The 20840-nt window shown below is 43.6% G+C and overlaps 1 protein-coding gene across 5 annotated transcripts in view; it reads right to left on the reverse strand.

The window, feature by feature from the left end:
• Positions 1-983: 983 nt before the first annotated feature.
• LOC135216985 (meiotic nuclear division protein 1 homolog) overlaps positions 984-20840 on the reverse strand; it is an 81389-nt gene continuing 61532 nt past the window's right edge. For 3 of the 5 annotated variants that reach the window (XM_064252536.1, XM_064252533.1, XM_064252535.1), the window contains exons 5-6: positions 15886-16032; positions 984-1243 (exon numbers count right to left, since the gene is read on the reverse strand). In XM_064252536.1, the coding sequence (XP_064108606.1) occupies positions 1109-1243; positions 15886-16032 (282 nt within the window). In that variant the 3' untranslated portion in view covers positions 984-1108. The remainder of the gene's footprint in view (positions 1244-15885; positions 16033-20840) is intronic. The other 2 variants (XM_064252532.1, XM_064252531.1) reach the window with 2 other exon arrangements.

Here is a 20840-nt window from a genome sequence, read left to right on the forward strand (position 1 = left end):
AGACAAATGAATGTGAGAATACACTAGTGGTCATGAGGTTATATTACATCACTGGTTGATGTTATGAAAATTTGCAAATTAATGGAACTTTTACCACCCTCCCTCCAGAGTTTACTCATTCACTGTACTTAGGTAAATAGTATCGTTTTTTTCCATGAGTAAAACTTTGAGAGAAAAATTACAGGCATATGTTAGGACTATATAGAGTTTATTCCATTATGATAATTTAGAATTGCATTTAATATTTTTGTACTCTATGTAAGAGAATAAAAAATGTATCAGTTGTAGTTTCACTATAATTACTTACATAAGTTATATATTTTTCATATGCCAATGTATGACCTTTCTTAACTGTTCATTTAGCATAAATGATAGCCATCACTGATGTAGAAAATTGTGGATATTAAAACTACGTAATTGCAGTGACTGTCTTCTGTCTCTTTACTTATAGATTGAAATGATGTATTGTACAATGAAAGATAAATTTTTATAGAGTATTCATGCCATTGTATAAACATCTGTGATGTTTTCAAAATCTAGATCTTCTTGAATTTACATAAATGATCCTCAGTTTGTACATTTGAACTTTTATGGGGCCTTGTGTATTTTATTAATTCCTTGAATATAATTTTCTTTTCATGAGCAATGTCATATATGAATTTTAATGTTGATATGGGAACTAAAGGTTGCAGAATAGCTTGTTAAAACAGTTCAATTGCACTGTACCTATAATTATATATATATATATATATATATATATATAATATATATATATATATATATATATATATATATATATCTATATATATATATGGGGATACAATCCACAATGAAGTAAAATCCTCTTGCAGGTTAAAGTATATATTACTTGTACAAGAGGATTTTACTTCATTGTAGATTGTATCCCCATTTACTTAGAGGTACGACATAGTACCTGTCTTCTACATACATACATATATATATATATATATCTATATATATATATATATATATATATATATATATATATAATTATGCAATTATCCTTTGAAGTATTGACTGTTAGTGGTTCTGTAGTTTCTTCTGGTCATAAAATACTTCATGTGGGACAGAATAGGAGTGTTGTGTGTTACAAATAGTCAAGATCTTCTGGTATACCAAACTGCTTATTGATAACAGACTCCTCAATGAAAAATTTGTTTTTGCACCATGTCTTTACAGAAAACAAGTTGTCAGTCCATCGGTTAGCAGCATCACGGGCAACCTAAAAAGAGTAACAGTGTCAAGTTGACAAGGAATAGCATATTTAAGTACGTACATCAATTTGCCAGTCATGTGGAATCCATACATCAAAAGCTGTTAGCACAAGTCTGTTTTTTGAGGAAAATACTAGATCAAGAGGAAAATACTAGATCAAGATAAAGACTTAAAATAATTAATTGTGCAGGTACAGCATATGGTAGAGATGTAAGAAAATTTAATAACACTGTTACACACCAGGGCTAATTACTCTTGACTTGACCCTTACACAGTCTTGATTAATCTCAGTAATATATTCTCATCTGAGTTTTTCCACATTATACTTTGTTCTATTCCTGTCCAAGCTGGTTTTAAAGAACATGAATGTATATCTACTCCAACTAAATTTCTCCAAACAAACAAAATCTATTTTACCCAGGAATATTTCTCCCATGGTATTTTATCTGAAATTATGATACTAATGGGTCATAAGAGGAAATTTGGTGATCCATACATATATTTTGTTCAACAAATTATAAAAATCAATTTGTATTTTTCATAGCTAATAAACCTGAGGTCTTAACAACAGGATACAGTGGTACCTCGAGATACGAAAGGCTCAACTTACGAAAAACTCGAGATACGAAAGCTAACACGAAAAATTTAACGGCTCTACATACAAAAAGTTTTCAAGATACGAAAGGTTTCTATAAAGTCCGAGATTCGCCCGAACCACCGATAACAATTTTGAAACTCGCGCGCCGCCAACTGAGTAGACTCGCCACCATCCTCCTGCTCTCCCATTGGTTCCTGATGCTAGTCACCGCCATGAGATCCTTCTCTCCTATTGGTCAGCATCCCTCCCATGATGCATCTACGTAGCGGCGTGCTTCTTCGGCCACTCGGTACCAGCATCGTTATCGTACGCACTAGGTATTCGTTCGGTCTAACGATTTCGTTTAACGTAAATTCGTTAGTGATTTCGTTGCAGTATACGTACTTTATCATGTTGTGTGAAAACTTTACTCTACTTATACGTAAATTACGTACAGTATAACGTAGTCATGGGTGGGTCCCAAGAAAGTTGAAATTCACGGAAAGAAGCGAATGCTCTCTTTGGAGACAAAGATGGAGATTATCAAGATGTATGAAGCTGGTATGCGATTGAGTGTGATCACCAAGGAATACAGCTGAAATCCATCGACAATAGGCACCATCCTTAAGCAGAAGGATGTCATCAAAGCAGCTACACCTTCCAAGGGCATCACTATTTTGTCCAGCAAGAGGACCCACGTGCACAACGAGATGGAACGGCTGCTTCTTGTCTGGATAAAAGACAAAGAAATTGCTGCCGATACAATAATGGAGATGGCAATCTCCCACAAGGCCAGCGCTATTTTCGGCGATTTGATTGCCCAGGCGGAAGACGACGGAGGAGAAGGAACATCAACACCAACCCCAGAGTTCAAGGCTTCGCATGGGTGGTTCGAGAAATTCTGTAAACGGACTGGTATCCATTCGATGGTGCGGCATGGGAAGGCTGCCAGCCCGGGCACGAAAGCGGCCGAAGCCTTTAAAAAGACGTTCAACGAGATGATGACCAAGGAAGGCTACAGTTCTCAGCAAGTCTTCAACTGTGATGAGACTGGCCTTTTTTGGAAAAAAATGCCTCGTCAGACGTACATCACGGAGGAAGAGAAGAAGCTACCCGGGCATAAGCCTATGAAAGACAGGCTTACGCTCACACTTTGTTCAAACGCCAGTGAGGATTGCAAGGTGAAGCCCCTACTGGTGTATCATTCTGAGACTCCTCAAGCCTTCAAGGCCCACAAAGTGCTTAAGGAGAAGCTTCCAGTGATGTGGAGGGCTAATGCGAAAGCCTGGGTAACGAGGCTTTTGTTCACGGAGTGGGTAAATTCTTGGAAGAGATGCGCCTCCCTCTGAAATGTCTGCTGGTGTTGGCAATGCCCCTCCCCACCCTCCTGGCCTCGAGGAAGATATCCTAGCGGAGCATCCCTTCATCAAGATTCTTTATCTTACGCCTAACACCACCCCTCTCCTCCAGCCCATGGACCAGCAAGTGATATCGAACTTTAAGAAGCTGTATACGAAACATCTTTTCAAGAGATGTTTCGACATCACCGATACCACAAACCTCACCTTGCGTGAATTTTGGAAGGAGCATTTCGACATCGTCATATGCATCCAACTCATCGACCAAGCTTGGCAGGAGGTTTCGAGGCGAACCTTGAATTCCTCGTGGAGGAAACTCTGGCCTGATGCCGTATCTGCCCGAGACTTTGAGGGATTCGATGTGGGCGAAGCTGGTGCTGCAGATTCAGAAACAGTTGACGATCCTGAAACTGTTTTGGAACCAGATCTTGACGAGATCGTTGCACTCGGCAAGTCCATGGGGCTGGTCGTCGACGAGGACGACATCAACGACCTTCTCGAGGAGCACCAAGAGGAGCTTACAATGGATGACCTGAAGGAGTTGGAGGCCATGTAACATAACGTCGTTCAAGAGGAGTTCTCTTGCAGCGGGGAGGAGGAGGAGGACAACCCTATGACAACGGCAGAAATTAAGGATGTTCTAGCCGCTTTTCATAAAGTGCAATCATTTGTAGAAAAAAAGACACCCCGAAAAGGCTCACACAGGTCGTATGCTTGCTCAGTTCGATGACTTTTGCCTGAGTCAATTCAGGAACATTGTGAAAAGTAGGCTTAAGCAATCTTCCTTGGATAGTTATTTTTTAAAGAGGCCTTTAGTATTAGCAGGAGTAAGTAAAAAGGAAGAACCAAGTGATACTAAAAAACAGAAAGTTGAAAGTGGTGATGAAGTTGAAATTTTGTATAAAAAAAAAAAAAAAAAAAAACCTACGTAAAGTATAAAAAAGTAAAAAAAAATAAAAAGAAAGACAAAAATATTTTTTTTTATTTTAGTTTTTTGTAGTTAAAGTGTTACAGTTTTGCTAATGTGTTTAGTAAATTTTAGTTTAGTTTTCCTTACATTTTTTTATGTGTTTCGTAAAGTTAAGTGTACGTACGTATCTGCCGTTTGTCCTCCTCCTCTGTCACCACTTTCGGAGATAGCCTCACTCGAAAGGTAAGCTTCCACATTTTACTACATATGTACAGTATTTCTTGTATACCATGTACACTAATACACTTTATTTACAGGTAATTAGCAGTACGTTATTAATTTAGGTATTGAATGGTCCAAATTGTTGTAGTATTTCATTGTTTATAGGTCAATTTAGCTTTATTATGAAATTTACCTGGGTGTTTTTGGAGGGCTTGGAACGGATTAGCCATTTTACATGTAAAATGTGGTCCAAGATACGAAAACCTCATGATACGAAAGGCGCCTCGGAACGGATTAATTTCGTATCTCGAGGTACCACTGTATTTTCCAAGCGCAGCTAGTAACCGGTTATTACAATCAAGGGATTATAAGCAAGGAATCTGTGAGATCTGGCAAGCCTGCGTGTACGAGGTGAAAGCTGGTCAGCGACCGTGCATAACCTCGTGATGTTAACCACCTTGGAGAGTAGACACGCTTTTCTCTCCTTCCAAGCCAGTTGTTTTTTGCCCATGTTCTGTTCTTTCAGTGTGTTGTGTTATTGAGTTATGGTTTCCTCAGAGTTTCCACGACCTCGCCAGCAAATGTGCCCGTGCATCCGAGGGTTCACGTGCTTGAGATTTTTGGCATCTATGGCTACGGATCCGCATACAACTTGCAGTAGGTGCAGAGCTAATTTTTGTATAGTGACGAACCCTTGCCCGGAATGCCGTGCCTGGCCTAAGGCTCTGTGGAAGTTATTTTATAAGAAGAGGGAGCATCGCAGAGTTTTGACTCCTCCTTCTTGGAAGTGCCAGCTGGTAACCAGTTAAAACAATCACAGATTGTGAAGCAAGAAATCTGTGAGATCTGGCAACGCCTGCGCATACGAGATGAAAGCTGGTCAGAGACCATGTATTGGACCTCGTAATGCTTTAGTCTTTCCTTAACAGCCTCGGGAAGTATAGACGCTTACACATTGCTCTCCTTCCAAGCCGGTTGTTTGTGCCCGTGTTCTGTCTTTCAGTGTGTCTGTATTTGTTATTATGGCTTCTTCCAAGTCTTCATGGCCTTGTCAACGCATGTGCCCAGGCATACAGGGTTTTTCGTGCTCAAGGGTTTTGGCATTGTTAGCTACAGATCCGCATATGACTTGCAGTAGGTGCAGAGCAAATTTTTGTACAGTGACTAACCCCTGCCCAGAATGTTGTGCCTGGCATAAGTCACAGTGGAGGGTGTTTTATAGGAAGAGGGAACATCTCAGGGTTTCGACTCTTCTTTCTTGGGAGGGGTTTTCGTCTTCTCGTCTGGACGATTCAGCTGCTCCCTCTCCCTCGATTACTCTTCCTGATGGCGTTTTATAGGAAGAGGGAACATCACAGGGTTTCGACTCTTCCTTCTTGGGAGGGGTATCTTCTCGTCTGGATGATTTGGCTGCTCCCTCTCCCTCGATTACTCTTCCTGATGCTGGTTCTGGTGTTCCTGTGTCTCCTTCCTTTTCTTCCATTGATTCATCAATGGAAGTATCGGGAGTGCTACAGAGTTTATTGTAACTCATCTCTCAAAATCATCACCTGATACATTCCCAGGTATGCATCAGGTGATGTTACTCAGATTCCTGTATTCTTTAATAAAATAATGGTTTCTGTCAATTAAGAACTGTACAAAAAGTAAGAAAACATGAGAGATTCAGAGATCCATCTCTTATTTTCCTTACCATAGTATATGTAAACACAATTTTTCTGTAATATGTTTTTTAATCAGTCAGAACTTCATTCTTTGGGTCTTCCCTAACTATATGATAAAACTAATTTACTGTGTAAATACCTTCTCAGGTCTTCTGCTTAGGTCATGGTTTTGTAATGGTTATCTTTTTGTTTTGCACAAGCTCACTTGTGAAAAGAAGACAAATTTTAGCTCCCAATTGTGTTTTAAGCTTTTTGGGACATTTTGCAATGGAATCATTCTTCCTGAAAACACCTATATGGCTTTTTTTTTCTCCCATTTGCTTTTTGAGGAAGAGTGAGGTTGACAAGCACCTGTATAACATGGTGTGAGACAGCTCGTGCATAGTAAAGCCCCTCTTCATGAAACCAACTAGAGTTTTCTCTTTCTCTAATGTTTCTATGACACTCCTTTCAATTTACTTTCTATGGTAACCACAGCATCTGTCATTTTGGAGGCATAACATAATGCTGCCATTTTATTCGAGCTTATGGGTTCCATACCTCTTTAACACTTATCAGAAAATTCTGGTTGCAAAATCTTTTCACATTGTCTCCAGAAGAGGAACTATCAGCAACTTGCTAAAATGCATCTCTTGTTTGTGGTGATGTCTTGTAAAAACAATGAATGTTACTACCCTGCTAAGGTTTGTTTTCCTGAGCTTCCCAAAGACATAGCCAGTTAGTGGTGTCTGCTTAAATTTCTCATTTCTTTGTTGTGCCTTTTTCTCCAAACATCTTCATTTAATATCGTAAATGGGACCTGTTAATCTATGGAAGATGGTGTTTTAAAAAACCAGCAGTCTGTTCTTGACATTTAGTCAGTGTCCAGGTCTCATAAACATAATAGTACTACTGGCCTGATAGTGGTTTTGCAAAATTCTTAATTTGGTAGACCTTGTGGCGTTCTCTTTAAAAGATGTTGTACTGCTAAATCATCTGTTCCCTTCTATTTAAATTCCCTCACGTTCTCAGTATCTACCATATTTTGTTGTTGGTCCTTGACAATCTCATACACGTAATTTTGTTTTTACTTCCACTAATCTCTAGTCCCACTCTGGCAGCAGTTTCTTTGAATGGTATTTACGAATGTTCTATATTTAGTATATCTATACCTAAGAAATCAACATCATCTGGATCAGTGCCTCAGTGGCATGGACGATATGGTGTTGACTTGCCACCTAGTTGGCCGTGAGTTCGATTCTCGGGCATTCCATTGAGGGGTGAGAGATGTGTATTTCTGGTGATAGAAGTTCACTCTCGACGTGGTTTGGAAGTCATGTAAAGCCGTTGGTCCCATTGCTGAATAACCACTGGTTCCATGCAACGTAAAAACACCATACAAACAGACAAACATCATCTGGAAATGAAAGACTGAAATTTGTATCTCCGAAGATGATCCTACCCTCAACCTTGATACTCTGCATTATTTTCTCTAAAATGAGGTCAAACAACACTGGAGATAGAAGGCATACCTGTCTCAGTACCCACCCAACCTAATATGCCTCAACCTCTAGTAGGCAAGGTTCTTGGACACCTGTAGATTCCTCCTCTTCATCTGGCAACAGCCACTCTTACAACTACGTATAATGAAAAACAGGAAAGGGTCCCTAAGAACAGAAAAATTGGAGAATAAAGAAGAGCCAAAATGGTTGTTCTAAAAAGCACTTTTTAACTATGGAAGCTCACCAACATTATAGATGTTGGTGAGCTTCTCTCTCTTTTAAAGACCTAAGAAGGAACTCTACTTATACCCATGTGAGATCATTAACTGCCAGCCCTTACTATCCTTAACCATCATTTATTAGTCACCAAATGGTAATGCAACCAACTCAAAAAATGCCTGGGGAATGAGCAAGATGTCCTAAGGAATAATGTCAGAAGACAAGATGGTGATAATTTTGGTACGACATGCAGGTCAAATTCATAGGCCCTAAAATGTCATTATTATTTCCACCTGAACAACAGTTTTACTTGGATATGGGGTAGGAAAAATTATTTAGTAAATAATAATTAATCAAGAATAGCAAATGAGTGAAGGACAATGCTAAAGATTCTGACAAAATTTTGCTACATGATTTGTCTTCTACTTTTTTCATTTGCAGTTGACATGTCATCCTTTTTGGGTGTTTTAATAAATAGTCTTTTCAATCACTGGAAGAGAAGTTTTTAAGTAGCATTACAAAAATTAGAATGAGGTGCTTAATTAGTAGTCCAGTAATTAAGCCTATGTGCTAGACATTTATTTCTTGAGAAATAAGAATCTGTGTTGTGAATCTATAAATGTTCAGTTTTACAACAGTATGCACTGCATACCTGTTTTGCACTTTTGTTTAACGTGACTAATGATATCCTACAGTTTATCTTTTTTATTAACATTCCATGCACCACAACCATTTCCCAAGGCTGGATAGGGAGGGATGAAATGCAGAAGAGCATCCATCTTCAAAACATCTGCCAAAGCAGTTATGAAATAAGCTGTCCAAAGAGTGTTAAGCCCCTTCCACACAATTAAGCTTTGCTTGACGGCTGTGTTCGATATGATGTCAGAAGCGGGGAAAGTCGGAACTCTTCCTACTTTATCTGTGCTTCTGACATCACATCGAACAAAACTCGACCTTGTGGGTGGGGGCCTTAGAAAACTCTGGAAATCTCATCCACAGCAGCAACAATGACAGCTAATCTGGCAATTGACTACTGTGAGCCAGGAGAGTAACAGAAACAAATCTTGAGGCTGGGTAACTAACTTACTCTGAGCCTAAAATGAAGTTTTTATGATAAAAACAAAGTTTTATGAATACTTACCTGGCAGTTAATATATATATATATATATACATATAGCTATAGCCTCTGTCGGTCTGGCAGATTTTTCAAAACTCGCGGCAACCGCCGAGTGGCAGTTGTTCGGTTAGGTAGTTAAAAAACCTTACAGGGTCGTACTTGGAATCATTCCCGTTTTCTGTTCCTCAGATCATCTCTTGCCCAACCTGTCTCCTGAGGGGAGGTGGATGGGACTTAAAATATATATATAACTGCCAGGTAAGTATTCAAAAAACTTTGTTTTATCATAAAAACTTCATTTTTACGAATAGAATTTACCTGGCAGTTATATATATATAGCTGATTCACACATTTGGAGGTGGGTGAAAGACAGCCAACATCGTTGGGAAGCAACTAAAAGTTGTAGGTAATCACCTTGATTCCTTACCTGCTAAGGTCGCTGACTTCAAAGGTCCCTGCCTCTTGAGTCGCTTTCCCTTAGGAGCACCAGCCAGGTGGAGACCTGTTATGCTGAAACAACTCACTCGAGTCTGTCAAACGGGGCGAGACCAACAATGTGACTAGACTTCTGCACTATCTATTTCCCCTTTTATTATCTGCAACCTTACTCAACCTAACCACCTAACCTTGCAGGCTAGATATCTTACCTATCTAGCTAGTCTGAGGGTGCTGTTCCCACAAGTTAGTTTCCTCAGACAACCATAAAAACACAAACCCAAATACAGGCATACCGTACCATAGTTAAGGTTGAGGGGAGGTAGTAACTCCTTTACCCAATAACGAAGACATAGCTACGTATGGGCCCAAAGTGTAACACTTTTCGTAATCAACTCTTACCTCTCTGAGGTAATGAGAAGTGAACACAGAGTTGCTTCTCCAAAATGTTGAGTCCATTATTTGCTTAACTGACATGTTCTTCCGATATGCCAGTGACGTTGAAATGGTTCTCACCTCTTGAGCCTTCACACTTAACAGACCGAAGTTCTCCTCCTCACATAAGAGGTGAGCTTCTCTTATCGTCTCCCTCAAGAAGAATGATAACGCATTCTTTGAGAGGGACTTTTGAGGATCCTTAACTGAACACCATAAAGAACTGGATGAACCTCTTAAATTCCTTGTCCGCGATAAATATGCCCTGAGGACTCTACCTGGGCAGAGGAGTCTCTCCTCCTCTTGGCCCACTAAATTTGTGAGGTTAGGAACCTCAAACGTCCCCGGCCAGGGTTTGGATGGGTTCTCAATCTTAGCGAGGAAGTCGAGCCTTAACGCACATACTGCTCCATCTTGATTGAAGCCCACCTGCTTCTCTATTGCCTGAATCTCGCTGACCCTTTTTGCTGTGGCAAGAGCCATCAGGAATAGTGTTTTCTTAGTTACGTCTCTAAGGGTCGCTTGCAAGATGGGCTCGAACTTCCTGCTGCATAAGAACTTCAAAACCACATCCAAATTCCAAGCCGGTGGTCCGTCCTAATGTCTGTTTAGTCGTTTCAAGCGACTTTAAGAGATCCTTCAAGTCTCTATCTTGCGATAAATCTATGCTTCTGTGCCTAAAGACCGCCGAAAGCATACTTCTGTATCCTTTTATGGTGGATACGGCCAGCTTAGAGTCTTGCCTGAGGAACAATAGAAAATCAGCTATCTGGCTCATAGATGTAGAGGTTGAGGACACTTTGCGTTGCTTACACCATGATCTAAAGGTCTCCCACTTTGATTGGTAGACTCTCTGTGAAGATACCGTCCTCGCTCTGGCGATTGCACTCGCAGCTTGTGCTGAAAAGCCTCTCGCTCTGACAAGCTTCTCGATAGTCTGAAAGCAGTCAGTTGTAGAGCAAGGGGGTTTTGATGATACCTCTCGAAGTGGGGCTGTTTGAGAAGCCTTGGACTTGGAGGAAGGCTTCTTGGAAAGTCCACTAGCATCTCCACTACCTCTGTGAACCACTCTCTTGCTGGCCAGAATGGAGCTATCAGGGTCATTCTCCCTGCCTCGAGGAGAGCGAATTTCTTGATGACCAGGTTGATAATCTTGAAGGGAGGGAACGCATAAGTGTCCAGTCCATCAAGAAGGCGTCTACTGCTATTGCTTCCCTGTCCGGGACTAGGGAGCAGTAGTTGGGGATTCTCTTTTTCTGGTTGGAGGCGAAGCGATCTATTGAAGGCCTCCCCCATAATTTCCACAGTCTCTGGCAAACTTGAAGGTTGAGGGTCCATTCTGTGGGCAGAACTTGCCCTTTCCTGCTGAGCCTGTCTGCTCTTACATTCTTCTGTCCCTGCACAAATCTTGTTAAAAGCTCTACGCCATTCTCCTTTGCCCACAGAAGGAGCTCTCTTGCTGTTTCGTACAGGGACAGAGAATGAGTCCCTCCTTTCTTTTTTATGTAAGCCAGGGCTGTGGTGTTGTCTGAATTGACTTCTACTACTCTCCCCGAGACAGTCTTTGAAGGCTTTCAATCCTAACAGAATGGCCATCAACTCTTTCCTGTTGATGTGTCATTCGTTCTGTTCCACTTCCCAAGAGCCTGAGACCTCCCTGCTCCCCAGTGTTGCTCCCCATCCTGACTCCAAAGCGTCTGAGAACAACACTAGGTTTGGGTTCTTCCTGAGCAGGGAGATTCCTTCCCCTAATTTCAACGGATCCAGCCACCAACTCAGATGTCTCTTGATCTCCGCTGGAATGGGAAAGGAAAAGGAGTCCTCCTGATTCTTCCTGTCCCAGACTCTTGGAAGGAAGTGTTGCAGAGGTCTGAGATGCAACCTTCCCAGGGAGACAAACTGCTCGAGCGAGGAGAGGGTGCCCAGCAAACTCGTCCAATCCCTCGCCAAGCACTTCTCTCTCCCCAGGAATTCCTGCACCTTCTTGAAGCACCTGTTTTGCCTTTCTTGGGAGGGAGAAGCCCGAAAACGAACTGAGTCCAGAACTATCCCCAAATAAAGAATCGTCTGACTCGGCTCGATCTGGGACTTCTCCTTGTTGATGATGAGACCCAGCTCCTGGGTCATCAGAAAAGTCTTGTGCAAGTCCTCCAGACACCTGTTCTTTGACTGGGACCTTATCAACCAGTCGTCCAGGTACAGGGATACTCTTATCCCCTCTTGATGAAGCCATCCCGCCACGTTTGCCATTACTCTGGTGAAAACTTGAGGGGCCGTGCTGAGGCTGAAACAAAGGGCCTTGAACTGGAAGCACCTGTTCTGGACTACAAATCTTAGGAACTTCCTTGAAGTCGGGTGGATGGGGATATGAAAGTAAGTGTCCTGCAAGTCCTGAGACGCCATCCAGTCCCCTGGACGGACCGCTGCCAGCACCGACTGAGTCGTCTCCATGGTAAACTTGGTCTTTTCTACAAAGACGTTCAGTGCGCTGACATCTAAAACGGGTCTCCATCCACACAAGGCCTTGGGCACTAGAAACAGGCGATTGTAGAACCCTGGGGATTCTAGTTCCAGTACAGGTTCTATCCCTCCCTTCTCCAGCATCTGGTCTACTAGATCCAGGAGTGCCCCTCGTTTCACAGCGTTCAAGTATTGAGCCACTAAGGCTCTTGGTGTTCTTGAAAGTGGCAACTTTATCATGAGAGGGATCTTGTACCCTTCCCTGATGACTGAGAGGGACCAGGTGTCCGACCCTCTTCCCTTCCAGGCCTGCCAAAAGTGTGACAGCCTTGCTCCTACTGCTGTCTGGAGGACTTGTGTCTCATTTCCTAGCGAGGGCTCTGAATGTCCTCCTGTTCGCTCTACTGCCCATCTCCTGCCTTCTTCCTCTGAAGTCCATCTTAGTTGGAGCTCTACCTCGAAAGGGCTGCAGAACCTTCTTCTCCTTCTTCTTCGAAGATGACGGGTTCCCCGGTAGACCCTTCCTTGCGGAGCGCATCAGAAGATCCTGCTTAGCCTTCTGCGTCAGAGAATAGGTAATGTCCCTGACCAGGGACTCAGGAAAAAGATGTTCCGAGAGAGGGGCGTACGTATAGGAGTTCTGCCTTCTGTATGACTGTAACCGCTTTGGTCGTGAAGGAGCATAACAGAGCCCTCTTCTTCAGAACCCCCGCAGTAAACAGGGAAGCCATCTCGTTTGCCCCATCTCTTAGAGCCTTATCCATACAGGCCATAATATTGGTTAGGTCTTCCATTCCTGTGGCTTGTATGGGTTCTTCTTTCCTGGCCAGAGCCCCAAGTACCCAGTCTAAGAAGCTGAACACCTCGAAAGACCTAAAGATTCCTTTGATGAGGTGGTCTAGCTCCGTCATAGACCACATCACTTTGGCAGAATTGAGGGCATGTCTCCTAGACGAGTCTACTATGCCGGAGAAGTCCCCCTGGGAGGAGGCAGGAACTCCCAGGCCAAGAGCTTCTCCAGTCTCATACCACATGCCCGCCTTAGAGGCAAGCCTAGCTGGTGGAAACGAGAAGGTAGACTTCACTGCCTGCCTACGTTCTTTAAGCCAGTCATTGATCCTTACTAGAGCCTTCTTTGCCGAAATCGACAGTTTCATCTTGATGAAAGCTGACTGTTTCTTCGATTTCTTCCTGATGAACTGTGACTGAGGAGAACGAGGAGCAGCCGGTTTAAACTCCTCTCCATACAGCTTTAGGAGGGAGCGAGAGAGAACCTTATAATCAGCAGCCGCATTAGCAGGTTTATCTTCATCCTCCGAAATATCCTCTAATTCAAGAATTCCTTCCAACTCCTTAGTCTCCCTTTGAGTTGAAGGAACTAAGTCGGAGGTCTCTTGTGCATCCAAATTATGTTCCGTCCGGTGTGCACAAGTATCACTCTCTTCTTGCTGTACACCTGCGTCAGGGGAGTAAAGCCGATTGCCGAATGCGTCCTGGCGTCGAGAACTGGATGCGTCCTGACCTTGGGAGCTGAATGCGTCCTGGAGTAGCAGGCTGGATGCGTCCTGATGTCAAGAGCTGGATGTGTCCTGACGCCGAGAGCTGGTTGCGTCCTGACGTCAAGAGCTGGATGCGTCCTGACGTAAAGAGTTGGATGCGTCCTGACATCGAGAGCTGTATGCGTCCTGTCGTCGAGAGCTGGAACCGTCTTGTCGAGTGCTGGTCTGTCGAGAACGAGAGTTGATGTCTTCACGGCGTGGAGAACTGAATGTCTCATCGTGTCGAGCAAAGGAATCATCATATCGGCGAGAGGAAGAAAATTCCTGTCGTCTAGAGGATGGAGCCGCGAGGCGACGAGAGCTTGATGTATCGCGGTGCCGAGAGTCGGGAGAAGAACCCTGAATGGTGACAGGAACTTCGCGGTGCTGAGAGAGGGGTGTTTCCCTGGGCGAAGTGTGACGTATCCTCCCCTCACCGCGAGAACGGTGTTGTCTGTAGTCCCGAAAGGGAGAGGAACTCCGTTCCCTCTTACAAACTGAAGAAACCTCTGCAGGCGTTTCTTTCCTTGACCTCTTCACTGGTAACTTGTCGTCCTTACGTCTGCCCGACTGGGGGGGAGGGCGGCTAAAAGCTTGCACTATAGAAACCAGTTGGTCTTGCATGATGGTCATGAAGGATTTCGCAACCGCTGCTGGGTCTTGCGGTTCCGAAGGAGAAGGCTGCCGAGCCATGCTGGTAGCAGGAGAAGGATCTCTCGAGAGTTCTCCGTAACCTGAAGGAAGAGGAGATCTCTCCTTCCTCCATGCGTCCTGCGGAGAATCGTCCGTTCTAGGTCTTGACCTTTTCGCTGGAGAGGCGTCCCAATCGTCATTGGAAGGAAAAGGTTCCGGGCTACTCCATCTACTCGAAAGGGGAGCAAGTACGTGTCTGGTCAGCTTGTTGCATCCACCTTCTCTTGGTCGGCCTCGACTCCTCATACTGCCATCTGCGTCTTGGAGAGGGGCTCAGAGAAGACACTACCACGTCCGACACGCCTTTTCCGTGGCGGTCATAAGCAGCCTGGGAAATAGCAACAGGATTGCTTGAGGCGACGGCTGACCGAGGATACGTTCCTCTCACCCCCTTGCGGTCGTTGACGTACCTTCTCCCTTGGTCCTGGGAGCTTGGTAGAGGTCTAGACCTAGAGGCGTGACGGGATCAATCAGTTGCCACCTCCACTGCACTTTCACTAATTTCACTTGCACTCTTACCTTCCTTCAAGGCTGCAAGTTGGTCCTTAAGGTCCTTCATCTCAGCCGCCATCCTGACATACTGAGGGTCATCCAAAGTAGCTACAGGTCCTGTAGAAGGAGCAGGGGCTACTACCTCGACTTAGATTTAGATTTAGAATACTTTATCCAATTCTAATTTATGCACATAGCGTTTCATCTCCATCCATTTCTTTTCATCCAAAACCTCGCATTCTTTACACCTTTTATCCGAGCACACACAAAACCCCTGCACCCCAAACAAACAGTGTGAGGGTCCACCGAAGCTTTCGGCAACCTCACCTTGCATTCTTCATTCACACACACTCGAAAATGTTTCTGAGACATCGTATCCAAAGAACAATCAAAAGAATAAGCCACAAAAGCGATTGCCAATCCACAGTATACGTCACCAATTATCAGTTGAAATACAGCGACACAGGGAAGCGAGCGAAAAACCCGACGGCGGACTAGCAACGATGTTGTCAGTCCAACCGGCAGAGATGATCTGAGGAACAGAAAACGGGAATGATTCCAAGTACCACCCTGTAAGGGTTGTTAACTACCTAACCGAACAACTACCACTCAGAGGTTGCCGCGAGTTTTGAAAAATCTGCCGGACCGACAGAGGCTATAGCTATATATATATATATAATTGCCAGGTAAGTTCTATTCATAAAAATATGTATATACCCCTGCCAGTCATAGGAGCAGTACCTGCCTTCAAGTGGACCAGCCATTACAGTTGACATTACTGAAACCTAAGTAACCAATTAACAGTAAAAGCAGGTGTTGACATGTAAAAGCTCATGTAAAATATTGTGCCATGTACAAAGTATGAACACATTTTGTAATCCTGTGATATTGCTTAATCTTTAAAGTTCCCAAAAATTACCCAGGCTTCTGAAGAAAATTTTACAAATTTATATTAAAAAACCAGCAGCTTTCAGAAGATTTTGAATTCAAACTTATAGGGTAAAGTGAATTTCTGCGAGTGGCTAAAAGTAAACAGGTTCAGTCTTACCAATATACCACTCTTCATTTCATTGAGAACCTCTGGATCACAGTCCCGATACTTCTGGATGTCTCCTAACAGTTCGTTCTTTTTGGCTTCCAACTCAGCAAGTCGTTCAAGAACCTCTTCACGATCTTCACCTTCCTCCCGCCCAACCTAATACAGGGTAAATAAATGTTACCGATTTCAGAACATATGGTTTTATGGTCACAAATGATTTTATGGTAAGCTTCAAAAATTTTCCAGAAAATTTTAGAGCATAAACAGTATTCAATGTTAGAATATTTTCTGGGCTTGGCCGTGTCGCTCCGTGAAATAGGTTCCTTTAGCACTATTTCTAAGGTAAAATATTGTTATAATACCAGAGAACTGCTAAATTGGAAATGCCAGAATATTCTGGCTCGCTCACCTTTATTAAAAGGTGTTGGTATGGTTTCTGGGGCGAGTGAAACCACTACCACGGGTCCTTTTCCAATTAGCCTCTCCTACATCAAAAAACCTCAAAAAGAGAGGAGCCGACCTATGGCTCACTACCTGCTACCGTGTAGCTAGCGCCTCTGACGTCATTCCTTTGATAGCACTACTACGCTGCACACGCGTTTTCTTTTGCTGTGTTGTGTTTCTCACTTTTTGGAATTTTATTTCACCATGGATCGTCAATCTGCTTCTGCATCCAAGTTAAGTACTGCTATCATAGGTGACACTATTTAGGGGCTGCCTTCGTCATTTTTAACTGAATTATTTAGGTTTTTATTAGTCGACGTCCCACGCGGCGTCGGCCCCGAGCCGCCATAGCAGCGTGCTCCTTTGTGTCTCCTCCTTTCGTGTCTCACGTGGTCTCCCATACCTAGTGAGCTTGAATTATTATAGCAGTATTGTTATGTCATTATATTTTTATTATTATTGGTAATGCATTATTGACGATTGTGTCTACACGGGGGATTCTACCAAGCACGTGTTCCAGTTTCGTAGCCTTTCGGAACCCTACCGATCCAGTTTTCATGCATGCTTGTTCCTTTTGGTTAGGTTACCTTGTTAGGCTTTGTGAGACTATGCTAGTCCTACTTTTAGTCCTAGCCTACCCTGGCTGCCTGTCCCGCGTTTATTCGTCACGACACTAGGCCAGCTGCTCGGAGTTTCCAGGTCTTGACCACCCTTACCGGTTGGTCATACCTATTCCCTCCAGGACGTTCTTCTTTCTCTTCATCTCATTTTATTTCCTTTCCCCCCGTGTATACTGTAGATTTTATTTTATTTTATCTCATTGCTGAGTTGGCTTTGGTTGGCCTATAAGCCTTCCTTTCGCCTGGCCTTCTTCACCTCGTGGGTGCCCGCACCCAACCGCGAGAAGTCCAGGTGGTCACGTAGTACCCACCACGCTACCGCACCGCTCCCCCCCCCCCCCCCCCCATCCCCACCATCTCCCACCCAAGTGGGTTGATATCTCGCTCACGTTGTCGCTGACAACCGATCCGAGCTCCCCCTTGGGGGTGGAGGGAGACCCCCACGGTTGAGGGTGGCGCTACCCAGCTGTTCTCATCCCAGAGTAGGGGAGGAGCTCGGCTCTACCCAGCCTCGGCCGGCCACCAGGCTTGGGTGAGCTTGGCTTCCCTCAGCTCTCTGGGCCATTCCCTCGCCCTCAGTCACTCCCTCCCACCCGCTCTGGCGGAAATAGGATTCCGGCATAGCCGGATTCCTTGAGGGTGATGACTATGCGGAGGCTCCGGCCTCCGACGGGCTTACATTGTTTCATTTACCCTTTATAATTTTCCTTGTATTTGTATTTGGCTTAATTTTACTGTCGAAGCCAATGTGCTTCTCCGGGAGCTACCCCTCCCTTTTAGTTTAAGTGTTATGGCGGAGTCACCAAGCTCCTCCGCCTCACCTGATCTCTCCAATCTTGACACCCGGTACCTGCTTGGACTACTCCTCTCTGGTGTATGACAATAGTAGCTACCCCGCTTCAGTAGTTTTCTGTTCTCCGGTGTCACCGGAAACACAGTTAACTACTTGCTAATAGCTCTATCGGATTCCCCAGCATGGTGCATGGCAAGAGACGGCCGAGTCAGGAATAATTCTACAACACCGGACCACTCCGGTGTTATGGCATATCAACCACGGACATTGTCCGGATGGTTAACAATGGTACTCATGTATCATTCCATTTACAGGCCACCCATTGTATGGAGACCGGCTGCAACGCTGTCCTCCAGGATCCCTGTGGGCACAACGTCTGCCGGACCCACGCCACCTGCGCAGTCCAACTAGAAGGTTCAGTAGTGTGGCATCACGAGAACTGTTTCACCTGCTACGATCTCGTGGAACGAGTCTCCTCTGATGTAAGTGACTCTCCAGCGTGTACATAGAGATACAGGGTGGACCATTGTAATATATATGTCAAACATATACCTCCTAAGTTAAGTTATAGTACAAGAGATAAGTTTAAGTTTAACATTAACCTTCTCTTACAGGCAGCCCAGTCTGTTCAGGATGCTGCTCTTTCCACCCTCAAGGTATGGGTGGGCGGCTTCGGGCAGAATGTAGGCAAGGCGAGGCCATACATCCTCTCCCAAGAGATGGCCACTTTGATCTTCACCGGAGGGGATTTTGTGGGAAGTCACGGTGTTCCGATACGGCCTTGGCCCTCCTCCTCTGTTTAGCGGATGACCTGGTTTGGCTTGAGTTTCCCCCGTGCGCGTTGTTTGGATGATTCAAGTCCTTGACGATCTGATGCCGCAGGCGCGTTCGGTTTGTTTCTTGAAGTGCTGGAAACGCTCAATAAACGATGTTTTCTTGAATGATTCTAATGAGAGACGAAGCTTGCGTTGCCGTAGGAAGAAGACACGTCGGGTTTGTTTCTTGAAGTTATGCACTGCTGAAATTGCTAACTAAACGATGATACTAAGTTGCTTGAAGAATCTCTTGCTTTCGTCGTCGTTGACTTCTGATATGATACATTATTCGTTATTCTTCGGAAGACATTGAAGAGTTCTTGTTGTTTTCTGAAGTCGCTCACTAAACGATGATACTGAGTTGCTTGAAGAATCTCTTGCTTTCGTCGTCGTTGACTTCTGATATGATACATTATTCGTTATTCTTCGGAAGACGTTGAAGAGTTCTTGTTGTTTTCTGAAGTCGCTGCCACCAATGAAAGGGCTGTTGCCTTGTATAATAAGGCGCCCTATGAGGTTATGTTAGACTTGCGATAATCTTACGCTAAGTCAGTTGGTTATGCACTTCCATACTCATTGGAGTGTCTTGGGTTTTGTTGATAACTTACGAAGTCGGTATCTTCTTTGGTTATGACGACGATGTGTTAAACTCATGATGATATCTTCTTTCTGATATGAGGTTTCTAGTAGAAAACACGAAGTATAAAAAATAGTTCTATTCTCTGAGATTACATGATGAAGATCAGAGGAAATTTGTACAGGTCTGACAATGATGATGGCTAATTCAAATCTACATGATGAAGCTTAGATAAGGATGTACAGGTCTTCTAATGACGATGGCTTGATCGCTTCTGCCAATGATGATGGCTAATTCAACTCTGACTACCATCTCGGTTACAAATCATAAAGGAGGCAGACAGTAGCTCGAACATATGAACATACTTACAGATGACATAGATACAAATCACGTAGGCCGTTTGAATTATAGGTCGCGGTAGTTGTCTCAAGCAGGAAGCTTGGACTAATGTTTTCAAAACAAATGAAGGACCATTTGTTGTATGCGTCATCTTAGCATACTTTATCGTCTCTGGTCTGATCACATTCCTGGAAGCAATCTGGTTGACCTCTTTTTTATATATATGGAATATCATTCCATATTTTTATTATGTAACACTTACATAGCTACCTCAATAAACTTTTTCCAACATATGAAATTCGAAGATCTGAAGAAGTACACTGGCTGGAAATCTCCGACAGTATTCAAACGCCATTATCTTAAGTCCTTGGAAGCCCTTAAGTACCCGGCGGTGGGGGCGGGAAACACAGTTTCCCCCGATACCACCGGTGATAGTAGTCAATAGTCCAGCTTATGTCTCTCCTTTGCCTTCTCCTTCCTACCGGCCTCATTAGCATTCTTGCCTTAGCCCCAGTTACGTCACTGTCGTACTGGTCCTTGGATGTAACATATTGTACATACTGATTAGTTCATAAGAACCTTCTATCTAAAATGTTTATTTACTATGATAATTTATGTTGTATGATAATTTTAAGGTTATTTACTCTTTATGTTACTAGTTTGTAACTTAATCTAGATTACAATGAACTAACCTTAATTGTTTTTCATTTGATCCTTTTGGAAAGTAATTTGTGTTCTTCCTTTTTCCAAGCTTGGTATTTTCTCTGGTACTATTTCACGGAGCGACACAGCCAAGCCCAGAAAAGGGATTTTGACATAGGAAAAATCTATTTTTGAGCGAAGGGCCCGTGTTGCCCAGTGAAATCCCACCCTTGTCTTCCCCCCCCACCCCCCCAGCTGTGCACCAAGCTTGGGTGCTATCTGCAGGTATGACGTCAGAGGCGCTAGCTACACGGTAGCAGGTAGTGAGCCATAGGTCGGCTCCTCTCTTTTTGAGGTTTTTTGATGTAGGAGAGGCTAATTGGAAAAGGACCTGTGGTAGTGGTTTCACTCGCCCCAGAAACCATACCGACACCTATTAATAAAGGTGAGCGAGCTAGAATATTTGGCATTTCCAATTTAGCGGTTCTCTGGTATTAAAACAATATTTTACCTTAGAAATATGCTAAAGGAACCTATTTCACTGGGCGACACGGGCCCTTCGCCCAGAAATAGATTTTTCCTACGTCAAAATCCCTTTATTTACAGAAAATGCTATATAACTAATGAGTGAATGATACAATTAAATTTTTGCTATTTTTAACAAGGAGTCAAGCTTATCCTGACGTGTCATCCACACTGAAATTTTACTTTCAATAAAAATTACTTCACAACTC

Source organism: Macrobrachium nipponense, chromosome 7 (assembly GCF_015104395.2).
Source record: "Macrobrachium nipponense isolate FS-2020 chromosome 7, ASM1510439v2, whole genome shotgun sequence".
Classification (NCBI taxonomy): Eukaryota; Metazoa; Arthropoda; class Malacostraca; order Decapoda; family Palaemonidae; genus Macrobrachium; species Macrobrachium nipponense.